Here is a 15,370-nt window from a genome sequence, read left to right as displayed (position 1 = left end):
AAACTTGGAAAACACATTGAGGTACACGTAAAAATGATGTCGGCATCAATTTTGGGTGCCAACATTCATTAGGGTGTTAACTACGGGGACTAAAAGTTGCGACATTTCAAATTCCGCACGATCAGCGATGAATACCTGCTGGCCAATGCTAGGCCGGGACACTGCGTGCATGGAGACACGCCTCTGCAGCTCCTCCCCTCCCAATCCAATTTGTTCGCCACCGCACGTTTCCCTTCTCCTTGCGCTTGCCGGCTGCTTAGCTGTCGAAGAGAACCGGTGCTACACTTTGTGTACTCTATCAGCCTTCCTCATATCTCTCCTTTGTAATTTCCACATTGTATTAGTCAGTTTACCTTTTCTGAATTGTTTATGAAAACGTTTGCACCGGGCGAGTTGGCTGTGTGCTTGCATCCGGGAGATAGTGGGTTCGAATCCCACTGTCTGCAGCCCTGAAGATGGTTTTCCGTACTTTCCGATTTTCACACCTTAATTAAGGCCACGACCGCTTCCTTCCAACTTCTAGGCCTTTCCTATCCCATCGTCGCCATAAGACCTATCTGTGCCGGTGCGTCATAAAGCAATTAGCAAAAAAAAAAGTATGGTACCTGTTGTTAATTGTGTTTTGTTTCGGTTTTCTTTTCAATCTTTAATGTTTCGAATAGACCAAAGATTGTTTTTGTTTACTATCAGTTATTGACGGGGAGTTCGCCTGATGTAATGTATACGGAGTCATTTATTGTGTTGCCTGTTAATTGTTTGTTGTTGTACCAGTTCATACATTAGCCATTTAACTTTTTGCGTATGTAACTGCCATTATACCCAGAAGACTGTTAGTGTGATACTGTAATATCGGTACTTGTTAAATACATAGACCTTCGTCAGCTAAAACGCAAAAGTACCGATAAAGTAAGACTACAGGTTTGCCTGTGATTACTGTATATCTACTGCGTATATAAATGCACATCTTTTTTTATTTTTCAAGGGTTTTCTTATTACGTCAAACTTTACTACATTCCATGTCATACTCATATCGAAGTTGCCTATGCATTAAATTTATTTATCTTGGACAACCGTTGCTGCAATTGAAATGTGTTGTGCCTGTCACTGCAAAACATAAATATATCATTCAGTACAAGCACAAATAAAAACATTCTACCTATAGGCCTATTCCTTATACCAGAGTACGCAATACGGAAAAAACCAGGAGTTTCAAACTCGAAGTTTATAACTGCTGTTGTTGTCGTCTGCGATGTCGTTTCGTTATGACACAACTGATAACGTACACAAAATGGGTGGGGGGAAGGGGACATAAAAAGATGATCTGGACCTATAACCAGGTTTTGATATCCCGAGGTACCGAATCTCATTACATTCATTGAGATCCTCTACCCGGGCACGTAATTTCTTTACATAAAAAGGTATTTAACGTTGTTTAAAGGTGGGAGATTTATTTAGTGGTGGGTGATTTAATTTAGTTAATTCCATATGTACGTCCACTCTAAAGGACACTAACGACAGCTTTAAGGCGTTTTAGAAGTAAATAATAATTTACGCGTAGGTAGGACGCGGTACCCCATCGCACGCTTGACCACGCCCGGTGGTAGGCTACTTAACTCGGAGTTGTACCCACGAATGTGACAACTCACCGAAATTAGCAGGAATGGGAATATAACATTTGAATAAGATATTGGTATATTAGTTTAGGTTATTTATTATCATTATGTGTGAAATGGAACATTATTTAAAGGATTTCAATAATTATAGTACGAAAAGAAGCAAAGTATAGAGTTGGTCCCGTTCAACAGCTAAGTAGCCAGCAAGCGCGAGGAGAAGGGAAACGTGCGGTGGCGAACCAACTGGATTGGGGGGGGAGGAGCTGCAGAGGCGTGTCTCCAGGCACACAGTGTCCCGGCCTAGCATTGGCCAGCAGGTATTCATCGCTGATCGCGCGGAATTTGAAATGTCGCAACTTTTAGGCCCCGTAGTTAACGCCCTAATGAATGTTGGCACCCAAAATTGATGCCGACATCGTTTTTATGTGCACCTCAATGTGTTTTCCAAGTTTCATCGCGATCGGCGACTTGCCCATTGCCGATGTTCCCTTGTAAGATGCGTTTATATCCCAGAATAGTGCGCGACAATTATATCAGAATGCTGTAGAAGTAATAAATTTTGATGTTTTAATTATGAAAAAAAATAATTTTGTCCTCCTACATTTCCATTTTGACCCACTGTGCAAGCCTATATAGATGCCATGCCCCATTATTATTATTATTATTATTATCTTACTATTTTACAGCAGTCGTACCCATCGTTCACTGGTTAATTAGCTTCCTCGGAAGATCAGTGGTGGTGTCCGACCCATGATCACTGGTTCACCAACAAAAGAAAACACTAAACCTGCAGATCTACCAATAAAACTATATTGCTCCTCTAACAGCAGCCCTGCAGTCTCTTCCTACAAGGATGTAGAAGTACACGGGAGTGAGGAATACCAGCACTCTCTTATCTACATCATTAAGTCAGAAGTATGAGGTGAGGAAGTATATACGATGAGTAACGCATGGTTGATAGTTAGCAGTGGCGATCTGACGGACCGAAGCCTAGCACACCTATCCTCTGCCGATCCACGCTCCTATCCAATATCCAGCAGCAAGCCGCAAGTGGCGAGTCGAGGGGAGAGGGACGAGAGTCTAGGCTGCAATATCAGTCTCCGATGCCTTACTCTCAGAAATATGTGCAATGTTTTTCCTCAGTGCTTTCAAGTTTTGTAAATGGAAAAAAGTTTCAGATGATTACATTATAATGTGCTTTAGACTTTCATCATTCTCAATATTGAGATTTGGGCTTCACTGATAGCCTTGACAGCCCTTAGTATACCCCACTGGAAATAATAGGATGACCGCCAGATCTTGAGCAATAAAACAATGCAGCGGTGACAACTCTGCACATGCAGCTTATTTTTCATGTTTCACTCTGGCAAGTCCATCTGAAACCCGGGAATAATTTTCCATTGAACATCTTTCTTATTATAATAACGGAATTCAAACAAAAATATTTTAAATTTACATTTTTCTGGGGCAGGGGGTAATTTACTTACGAGGGAATTATATACCCCTCCCCGGCCGGATACTGCTTGAAATAAACACTAGTAGATAAGCCCTATGATCCTTCTCCCCCCACCATTTCTTTTCAGATTTTGCACCTTGATTATTAATCTCTGCAGAAGAATATTGTTGGTTTAACGTACAACAAAGTACCTTTAAGATTTTCGGAGTCACCAAAGTTCTGGAGTTTTGTCTCTCAGTCATTTTTGTGTTGGTAAATCCACCACTATGAGCACCCCGCCAGACTATGCCAGGATCCAACCCACGAACTTTAGCTCAGAAGGCCAATACTCAACCATCTGAGCCACTTAGCACAGCTATTTACCACTGCATTTTAGTGTTGTCACTTTACAGCCCTTGGTTATTTCCTGGTGATACTACAGTTAGTGACGTTCTATTGCAACTTATCCCTAGGATTCAATCTTAACAGTGTAGTATTGTAGCAATGACAATTGTGACTGAAATATTATGATAATCCCTTCCTTCAGTTTGAATGCACGGAATATTAACAGCAATTTACGAAGAGAGATCGTCGCCATAAGACCTATCTGTGTCGGTGCGACGTAAAGCAAATAGCAAAAAAAAAAAAAAATTAAAGAAGAAAGATATGTGTTATCTTTCCCCTACTACAACACAGCATAACACATGACCATATCTAGTACCAGTGTACTGAAATAAAAAAAACATACCATACGCTATAACATCTCCTTGGGTGTAATTCACCCTGCAAGTGTTGTAGAGGGGACAGCGTCCCCAGAAGCAACAAACAACGATAGCAACAGTAAGAATCAGGCAGGAACAAATAACTGTGAGGCCCACCACCATAACCATACTGTAACAGAACAAATTATTACAATTTATGAAAGTATGAATAATCTTCTATTAAACACAAACTCAATTACAAATATTTTATGAAATCAAGAAATGTTCAACAAAAAGTAGACATGAAAAAAAAATTAAATAACTAATTGGTTAATTGCAAGATGGTCTCAATTGTGGTTTTTTTTTTTTTTTTTTTTTTTTTTTCTTGTTTGTTTCTTTGTCTACACAACCAGGAAGAGGTCATTATTTACAATCTTTTCAACCAAGTTCATATTATTCACATCACCATTTTTGTTTGCTGTACACCCTTGCCACCATACATCTAATCCTAACGGAGAGCTTCAGCAATACATTCCCACAGTCCGCCAGTCCACTGTTGCATGTTAAGACTAATTACAAACGATTTATTTCAAACCTTGTCTTTTACACCACCTGTCAAATTTTCCATTATATGATAGATCCCAAAAAAGAAGATCGAATTAAGCTCTTAGAGAGCACAGAGAAAGAAAACACAACAGAAACTAAGTTATTTGATCTGAACAAGACTAAAAAACAGAAAAAATGCATTGCTTATCCTGAGAGATGAAGACAACTATACGCAGCATCCTAAAGAAATGCAACAAACGGGAACCATCTGGGGTGGAATATGAAGAGTGGTATCAAGTAGGGAAACAAGGTCTGGTCATTGCACCTACTGTGACTGGCAAAAACACAGAAAGACCAAGACGCAGTGCAGCATATAACAGTCATACATCCGCAAGCAGCACACAGTTTCAACTTGTGTTATGTGTTTGCAGTGGAAGGCTGTGTCGAAGACAAATGAGTAGGCCTATGAGGAATGGAACTGCCTGTAGTGTATGACATACATTTGTGGTATATTGTTATAAAAAATATTTCTATAATTATCATGACTGCTGAAAGTAATTATTAAGTTAACAGTATAATGAGTATCCTATGACTGAACTAACATTTTCAGTTAATTTTGCAATATGTGAATTTTTTAATTAGCAAAAATTAGAATAATTCCATGTAAACAATAAAAATAAAATGTTTACACATTTTTCACTTTGGGATTTCAAAATCACATTCTGCGTACATTACATTCTCATAAATTATGTGGGATATCTTGTCCTCAGAATCATAAATGCAGTGACAGTGAACTGAGGCATTTTCAACAATACCTACCTTACTTCTCATGAAACGTTTTGAAACAACTGTTGTTTGACACAAACAAGTACAACTCATATTTGCTACAGCAAATCCCAGTTCTAGATTTGCAGCCTGAGAGACGACATTTAGAAGCATCTTTCGCTTCTCTGTACTCTGGAAAACGCCCATAATAGTCATGACAAACCTTGGGTATACGCAAAGCCACTTGTTTTCTTGCTTTCTTGTTCGGGGCCATATCAGCAGATTTAATGTCCACCGGCTAAGATATAGGACGATCTCTGCCTCTCAAATCCTGGAAGATCATTGTTTACTCAATCAGGGCTTTATCCAGATGCATTCTTAAAGTTCTAGTCACATGACTAATTTTCTTTGCCACAATGTTGAGGTTGCAGCGACGTTGGTATATTATTACAATTAACAAATTTCATTATATTGGTCCATATTAATACAACTTAACTAAGAACATTAATTTAGTTCACTAGTCCACCTAATCAACAGACCTCATTGCAGCACTGACCTATTATCCATCAGCTGGTAATCACAAAATCAACAAAATGATTGAATAGACACACAAGCCACTTTCTTGTATGTATGTACGTACGTAGCAGTGTTAGAATGAAATGAACCTAACCCAGAGATCTACACCATTGTATAGTTTAACGATCTGTGGTTAATATAAGTCAATGCTTTCCCTGTCCTCATTGGACCACCCTCTGCAGTCCCAACACAAGAGGACAGTAGTAGAACCCTTTTATTATCTTTCCATTTATCCCTGCATTGGAAATGTGGGACATACAGTGACCTGGGGAATTTTTATTTTGCCATAAATGTGTGTTGGTATGACTAGTTACCACCATATCAAGTAACTTTGTTTTAAGTTGGTCAGAATTAGAGCGTGTAAGTTTCATAGTGTTGTGAACTTTGTTGATATGGTTATTGTCATTTTGGGTCATACAGTATCCCATGTTCCTATGTAAGTATCATTCTTACTGGTAAGAATTGCAAGCATTTTCTTCTTTACTGTTGTATCTTCGATTCCCTCACTATGAATGTGAGTTGGTACATTATTTAAGCGTTATCTTAACGTACTGTATATTTCAGGTTAGTAACATGGCTGGTCATTTTTTTTATTTTATTGCTGGTAAGGATAACAACATAAGGGGAAGACTGTGATTGTGGCAAATTGCTGGATGATAACAACACAGAAGAGGATTTTGTGCATGAAGACGTAGAGAAGATATAATATCATGCCACAGCACAGGTTATGAAAACAATCCACAGTCTTGTGAAAGTGGTGACTCATCCTCTGATAACTATGAACATGAGTCTCGTGCTAAGAGCAGGAAAACAGATGTTATATCATCTTCCAATGCAACCAGTTCATTGACTGGTAATACAACCAATAATGTCTTGAATAAGTGCATTTAGATTCCAAGAAAATTATCACTAAGAGGAAAAAATGGCCATCTTCGGTCAACTAAACCTCCTTCGAAAGTTGGAAGAACACCAACATGAAACATTTTATTTATAGTTAATTCAAAGACTCCACAATTCTGCAATACCCAGAGTGATGCGCCATCACTGAGCAGCTGGGAATGGATGTACCTGTGCAATCACGCCCAGCAGGTAACGGTATGTCAAAGCGGTGCCATACCCGCCCAAGGTCTGAGGAAACGAAAGCCACCGTTGTCATGAATATGAACAGTTTGTATGTTTTTCTCATAAAGCAGTAATGTGCCAAGGTAGTAAAAGTAACTGAGTAAGAGTTAATGAAAAAATAGTGCAAAACAAATGGTTCTGAATGTTCAACTTCACATTTCGTATTGTCTTCAAATATTTGTATCCTTTTGAAATATGAGATTCTGTTGGATAAAGTAATACTTAGGTATATTTTAAATACATTTCATAAGTGTAATTATGTGAATTTCAGCAATAACAATTTCAGGTATGTGAGAGAAATTGCAAATTTCTGTCTGGGGCACTGAATGCCCCATGTTTCAGTTAACATCCTAGAAAATACACATTTCCAATGCAGGGTTAACAACTGGAGCGTTATCTTCTCTCACCTTCTCGTTCCATTCACCACTTTGCAATTCACGGTCACATTTTAGTTTCTTATTTGCTGGATCTATCCTGTTTACCAGAACAGTTTCTGTATGAAATACAGATTTGCTCAAAAGATAGTCAAGACTTTTCATGCTAGTGAAAAGTCATCAGTGTACACACAGTGCATGTTATCTTGAATTGTTTCAGTCAGACATTTTGCAATGGATGTGCCAATACCTTAAAGCATCATATCATAATTTGGGATGGTACCCTTTCCAGTACAGAATTAGAAATCTAATGCAAATACATCTGGAGCAGCTAATACAAAACATTTCAGTCCCAGAGGATTAGGTTTAGATGGCGAATACTGTCTAAAATCACAATGGCCAGAAAATGGCACCATTTGTTCATCAAGCAGCATGTGCCGGTTGGGGAAGGCTCCAACATTTCTCTCTCACACAACCAATGAATGGCCTAACCTTCCATAACCTATCACCACCATCCTGCCTACCTCCTTCATTGTCTGAAAAACGCATGTGTGTCTGCAATTCAAAGAAACGATCCCTGTTCAAACTGTTTTAAATTAGAGGAACTTCTAGATCATCTTGCCAGTACATTCACGCTTGTGTATAACCTAAGCAACCCATGATTACATGAATTACAGCTAGGTGAATCGTGTGTTCAGGTGTGGTATCGACAGATCATAATCCTCGGCATTGACAAGAATATAGATTTGCCTGGAAAGCATGTTCTTCCCAGAATTACATTGGTAGATCCTCCATAAAAGCATCCAGAACTCCTTTCTATTGTTCTGTATCTAGCTCAAAGGTTTCATGAATTGAAGGAAATTTTATGGGCATCCTGTAACAAAATTAATGAGTATACTGTATTATACAAAGGAGTTCTCTTTTACTCTCAATATTCACATCTGAAAGTGGTATTGATTTCTTAATATCACAGAAAAACACAGGAAGAAAGTTTACATCAGAATACCAGTAATATAACAATTTACTGAACCAATTACTTGCTAGTTTCTAATACACACTATTTCTCCACTTCATCTCCCTTGTTGTAGATGCTGATGCCTGGTTGTCTTGAAGATAGATTTCTGTGTTGTCACTATTCTGTATACCTATTTCTCTTTCTGTTGTGTTGGGTTCATCACCTGTATCTTTCCTGACAATCACACCATCCTCACCTTCTGATAACTTGGCATCACTATTTTCAAGTATGTTCAATAATTCTTGGTCAGTTAAAAATATATTACCTGAAAGAAAATACATAACCTATAAATAAAAAACAATCGTAACTGGGACCTGAGATCCACATATGTGGACCATATATTCCTGATGTATCAAACACTGTATTATTATTATTATTATTATTATTATTATTAATAATAATATTAATAATAATAAATAATAATAATAATAATAATAATAATAATAATAATAATAATAATAATAATAATAATAATAATACATTATCACAGCCATCCTCCAAGCTTTCATTGCAAATTAAAAAATCTGCACCCAAGTACTAAGCTATAACTGAATTTATTTCCACTTACTTGAAAGGCAATCGGCGCCATTTTACAGTTTTTGCGGAACACGAGTTGGCAATGATTAACACAATTTGATGAAGATTCACAGTGGTGCCTTCTAGTGCTGAAAATAGGTACTAGAAGGTCCACAGAAGAGAACTCTGGGTCTCAATTGTAGAAAGCTTGCACCAAGGAAATAAAATAAAATGATAAAATGTGGTCCTCATATGTAGACCCTGGGAATGCAAGTTTTCAAGATTATTAAGAACATATTTCCCATATATTCTATGTTGTTGTTGTTGTTGTTGTTGTTGCTGTTGTTGTTGTTGTTGTTGTTGTGTCATCAATCCATAGACTGGCTCGCTGCAGCTCTCTATGCCACACTATACTGTGCTAACCTCTTCATTTCTGCATAACTACTACATCTACTCTAATCTGTCTGTCATATTCATACCTTGGTCTACCTCTGCGGTTTTTACTGAATACACTTCCCTCAAATACCAACTGAACAAGTCCTGGGTGACTTAAGAAGTGTACTATAATTCTATCCCTCCCCCTCAACAAATTTCTCCAACTCGTTCTCCTCTCACCAATTCAATATGTCTTTCTTCGAGATTCGTTCTACACATCTCACCTTCAACACTCCTTTGTGACACCATAAATCAAAACCATCTATTCTCTTTCTTTCTGAAGTATGTTAGTTATCATCCGTTTCACTTCCATACAACGCAATGCTCCACACAAAAGTCTTAAAAACTACTTTTTAATTCCTATATCAATGCTCAAAGTGACCAAATTTCTTTTTTTTAAGAAAGTTCTTCCTTGGATTTTGTCATCATTAGTTATTCCACTACCCAAGTAACATTATTCATCTACTTCCTTTAAGACTTCACTTCCCAATCTAATATTTTCTGCATCGCCTGATTTTCTTTTACTGCACTCCATAATTTTTGTTTGAATCTACTTATCATAACCTTGTACTCCTCCAAGACTGCATCCAATCCATTAAGCAATTTCTCCCAATCTTCTGCAGACTCAGATAAAATACCACTGGCAAATATTAGGGTTTTGATTTTCTCGCTTTGGATTGTGATACCTCTTCCAAATTTCCTTTTGATTTACTTTACTGCCTGTTCTATATAAACACTGATAAGAAGAGGGGACAAACTTTGGCCCTGTCCCACTCGTTTCTGGATTGCTGCTTCCTTTTCATAGTGTTTGATTCTGATCACTATAGTCCAATTTTTATACAGATTGTAGATAAATCTTCTTTTTCAGTACCTGATTCCGATCACCGTTAGAAACTCAAACAGCTTAGTCTAATCAACATCACTGAATGCCTTGTGTAGATCTACAAATGCCATGCACGTGGGTGTGTCTTTCTTAATATGATCCTCTAAAATAAGACATAGTCAGGATTGCTTCACATGTTCTTACATTTCTTCTGGATCCAAAATGATCTCCCAACTCAGTTTCAAAAAGTCTCTCCATTCTTCTGTACATAATGCAGTTTAAAATTTTGGAAGAGTGAGATAATAAACAAATGATGCGGTACACATTTGTCAGCACCTGCTTTCTTGTCTAAAATCGGATGGCACTTCTTCTGCTTCATGCATCTTACACAATACATGGAATACCCTCGCAATGCTGGTTTCTCCTAATGCAGTCCGTAGTGCTGAGGGTATGCCACCAGTTTCAGGTGCCTTGATCCTATATAGGGCTTTCAGAGTTCTGTTGAATTCTGACCTAAAATTGGAGCTCCCATTTCACAAGGATCAACAAGCTCTTCTTGTTCCAGAAACTCATCATCTATTCCCTTCCCTTGATAAAATTGCTGAATATGTTCCTGCAACCTTTCTGCCTTGCCTTCTTTCCCTAGAAGTGGCTTTCCATCTGAGCTCTTAATATTCATACACCTAGTTTTTCCTTTACTTTCTTTTTTTTTGGCTAAATGTCACACCGACATGGATAGGTCTTATGGCGACTATGGAATAAGAGTGGGAAGCAAGTGGCCATGGCCAGTATTTGCCTGGTGTGAAAATGGGAATCCACAGAAAATCATCTCCAGGGCAACCGACAGTGGGGTTCGAACCCATTAACTCCCGAATGCAAGCTCACAGCTGTATGAATCTAACCGTACGGCCAACTTGCTCGGTACCTAGCTTTACCTTTCTCCAAAGGTTCCCTTCATTTTCCTTATGCAACATCTATGTTTCCTACAACCATAAAACTTTCAACATCCTTGCACATCTCTATCAGCCATTCTTTCTTAGTTGTCCTGCACTTTCATTCTACTTCATTCTTTATTTAATCACCTGTATTCTTTTCAGCCCTTCTCATTTTTTCATTGTCGTATTTCCACCGCTGATCAATCAGGTCTAATATCTCCCAAGTTTTCCTCTTGATTCTTAGTTGATCTTACCTTTCTTCCTAACTTTCCTTGAACAGCCCTACTGACCTCATTTTTCACGACTATCCACTCTTCATCTATTGTGTTTCCTTCAGCCTTTTCATTTAGTCCTTGTGCAACATATTCCTCAAAACCATCCCTCAAACACTTTTCTAACAACTTATCTAGATCCCATCTTCTTGTGTCCCTTTCTTCAATTCCTTCACCTTCAGATGACATTTTATGACCAGCAAGTTGATGATCCTGGGGTGAATACTGCATTGGCTTGGTGTCTATCTTGACAACAAGAATCCTTTCACTACACTGGCCGTACGTAGTAGGTTATCCGCTGCCCTATTTTCCTTCACTAAGCCAACTCCTGCACTTCCCACGTTTGATTTTATGTTGATAATTCTGTAGTTGCCTGACCAAAAGTCCTGATCTTCCTGCCAATGTACTTCACTTATACCAATAACATCTAATTTTAGTCTATCCATTTCCCTTTTCAGATTAACTAACCTACTACAATGATTCAAACTTCAAACATTCCATGCTCCAACTTGCAGAATCTCAGTATTCATTTTCCTGATGACTGCCCCCTCCTGCGCAATCCCCACCCAGAGATCCAAATGGAGGGCTATTTTACCTCCGGAATATTTTACCTAGGAGAGAGCCATTACATTGTACAATGAAAATGTTTCGGGCCGAAAAATAGCCTATTCTTACATATCTTCAGTGATGAATTCAAAAATCACCATGAAAATGACCGATTAGCTCTTTCTTCGGAGATACAGTGATATACGTTTTTAGAGTCTACATTTTCAGTTTCGGGGAAAATCTATTTTGGATGTTAGCGCACCTGTCAACTGACAAAACACAACATTCTAAAGCTGTGTGTAGGTTATAAACTTAAGTACTGTTGCTGTGACTGAGTTTCTATTTTAATTAGTGCAGAATTTCTGGTTTTGGAGTGCTTTTAACGTGTAAAATTTGTTAAACCAACACGCCACGGAAATGTGTAAATTCCATGAATAATTTTTGTTACATTCGTGGTGAAATAACATTTTTGACACCTCTTGTGAAGACTGCCTATCATCATTATTTTGGTATCAAGGTAGGCGACCAGGATAAATCATGGGCTCCACATATATGTTGCAACTTGTGTTCAGTTATACTTCGAGAATGGATGAAAAATAAAAAAAACGATCTATGGGTTTTGTTGTGCCTATGGTTTGGAGGGAGCCTACAAACCATACAGATGACTGCTATTTCTGCTTGTCTCCACCAATTAAGTCAGGATTGTCAAAGAAAAGAGGAACCGTTGAATATCCAAATCTTCGATCTGCTGTTCGACCTATTCCACATTCAGATAGTTCACCTCTTCCTACTCCACCTCAAAATTATGAAATGGAATTAGAAAATGAAGACAGTGTAGAAGCAGAAAAACCCAACAAGCCTTACTCATCCCATGACCCTGATTTTGAGGAAAAAGATGATAAACCGCACAGACTGAGTCAAGCGGAATTGAGTGATCTTCATTCGAGACCTTCACTTAACACAGGATAAGGCAGAACTTCTAGGGTCAAGACTACAGCAATGGAATCTCCTCCAACGTGATGTCAGGGTCTCACAGTACAGACATCAGAGGGAGCTGCTTCCTATTTTTCAGAAGAAAAACAATCTTCCTTTTGCTGCAAAGTTAATGGTTTGATGAAAAGTTTGAATCTGAACCATGATCCAGCTGAATGGAGACTATTCATAGATGCCTCCAAGCTTAGTTTGAAAGCTGTATTACTTCACAACGGCAACCACCTTCCATCTATTCCTGTTGGTCATGCAGTTCATATGAAGGAGACATGCAAACATGACAGCCCTCCTCGGCGCAATCAAGTACACTGAACACAAGTGGAAAATCTGTGGCGATCTAAAAGTCATAGCTGTACTCTTAGGAATGCAACTGGGGTACACTAAATCACATTATATTAAAGCAGACTGGCCTACAAGAAATCTTAACTCAAGCGAGAAAAATGTTGTTGCTGAGCCTCTCGTGGACCCAAAAGATGATGTTCTTCCACCCCTGCATATAAAGCTCGTTTTGATGAAAATCTTTGTCAAAGGTATGAACCAAGAACGACAGGCCTTTAAGTACTTAACAGACAAATTTCCTACATTAAGTGATGCAAAAGTTAAGGAAGGTATTTTTGTTGCGTTTGAACGAATTTTGGAGGGCAAAGAAAAGGAAGCTTGGGAAGCCTTCAAGGGAGTTATTCATGGATTTTTATGCAACACAAGAGATGATAACTACACTCAGTTGGTGACAGTGCTTCTGCAAAAATACCATCAACTCGGATGCAACATGTCTCTTAAAACCCATTTTCTCCGCTCCCACCTAGACTTTCTTCCTCCTAGTCGTGGAGCTGTCAGTGATGAACACGGAGAAAGGTTCCATCAGGATATTTCTGTAATGAAGAATACGGTAGGGCGTTGTTCAACGATGGCAGTGTTATTCCTTTATTTAAACACGAATTCCATTCTTCTATGCCGTAAATTCACAAACTTAGAAATGACTTTACTGTCAAAGTCAGGCATATCATAAATGATGTCTTTCGCAATAGAAATCATTGCCAGATCAGACAATCGTTCTTCGGTCATTGTGTTGCATAGAAATGTCTTAATACGAGCCAGTGTCGAAAAACAGCGCTCTGCTTCGGCTGTGGACATGACTGTTGTCACAATTATCCTGAGAGCTTTACCGTTTCTTTGAACATTGATTTCAAATTATTTTCTAAAATAAAAGCGGGCATAGTTCATGTTTGTGAGTTACTGTAGTCACGTCCTAGTTCGTGAACCATGGGCAACGGCTGAGTGGCCTAGTAAGTGGTCCTGAGAGTCCGGATACCACTTGCTATGGAATGGGAGTGGGCATCTCGGACATATTCTGAGTTGTGGCCCTCCTTGTGCTCAGGCGGCTAGGACTATACAATTCACCGGTGGTCCATAACCCGTTAGAGGAGAGATCCTCACTTGGACTATGTGCAAGTAGGGCAGCATCCTGCTTCATGAATTTACCGAGCTCAAAACACTTTAAGCAAGCCTCGGTCCTATGGGAGTAATGGAGTCCCACTCCCATTTGACAGGCGAGGGACTCCTTGGAAACAACTTGGCGAATGAAATGGAATTCGATGGGGAGCTATCAATATTAATGGGGCTTATGGAAGAAAGAAGGTAGAACTGGCTGAGTCAGCAAAGAGGATGCATCTGGATGTGCTAGGAGTAAGTGATATTCGGGTAAGGGGAGATAACGAGGAAGAGATAGGAGATTATAAAGTGTACTTGACGGGTGTTAGAAAGGGAAGGGCAGAGTCTGGGGTAGGGCTCTTTATCAGGAATACCATTGCACGCAACATAGTTTCTGTTAGGCACGTAAATGAGCGAACGATGTGGGTAGATTTGTCAGTTGGAGGAATTAGGACAAGAATTGTGTCCGTGTATTCACCATGTGAGGGTGCAGATGAGGATGAAGTTGACAAGTTTTATGAAGCATTGAGTGACATCGTGGTCAGGGTCAACAGCAAGGAGAGAATAGTGCTAATGGGCGATTTCAATGCGAGAGTTGGGAATAGAACTGAAGGATACGAAAGTGTGATTGGTAAATGTGGGGAAGATATGGAAGCTAATGGGAATGGGAAACGTTTGCTGGACTTCTGTGCTAGTATGGGTTTAGCTGTTACGAATACATTCTTCAAGCATAAGGCTATTCACCGCTACACATGGGAGGCTAGGGGTACCAGATCCATAATAGACTATATCTTAACAGACTTTGAATTCAGGAAATCTGTTAGGAATGTACAAGTTTTTCCCGGATTTTTCAATGATACAGACCACTATCTGATCTGTAGTGAACTAATTAAGTATCTCTAGGCCTAGGGTAGAGAAAGTGAAATCTGTCTGCAAACGAATAAGGGTAGAAAGTCTCCAGGACGAGGAAATTAGACAGAAGTACATGGATATGATTAGTGAGAAGATTCGAACAGAAGACAGTAAGCAGGTTCAGTATATAGAAAGTGAATGGGTGGCATACAGGGATGCTGTAATAGAAACAGCAAGGGAATGCCTAGGAACAACTGTGTGTAAAGATGGGAAAAGGCGAACATCTTGGTGGAATGATGAAGTGAGAGCAGCCTGTAAACATAAAAAGAAGGCTTATCAGAAATGGCTCCAAACAAGGGCCCAGACAGACAAGGATTGGTACGTAGATGAAAGAAACAGAGTGAAACAAATAGTTGTTGAATC

The 15,370-nt window shown here is 38.9% G+C and overlaps 1 protein-coding gene across 1 annotated transcript in view; it reads right to left on the bottom strand.

Moving 5' to 3' along the window:
• The window catches only part of LOC136863098 (uncharacterized), a 95,128-nt gene that overhangs the window by 17,474 nt on the left and 62,284 nt on the right, over nt 1-15,370 (bottom strand). Inside the window, exon 3 of the mRNA XM_067139433.2 lies at nt 3,797-3,939. Within this exon, the coding sequence (XP_066995534.2) occupies nt 3,797-3,939 (143 nt within the window). The remainder of the gene's footprint in view (nt 1-3,796; nt 3,940-15,370) is intronic.

Source organism: Anabrus simplex, chromosome 2 (assembly GCF_040414725.1).
Source record: "Anabrus simplex isolate iqAnaSimp1 chromosome 2, ASM4041472v1, whole genome shotgun sequence".
In the NCBI taxonomy this organism is placed as follows: Eukaryota; Metazoa; Arthropoda; class Insecta; order Orthoptera; family Tettigoniidae; genus Anabrus; species Anabrus simplex.
The sequence above is the reverse complement of the archived record's forward strand: the minus strand, read 5'-3'. Positions and strand labels throughout refer to the sequence as shown.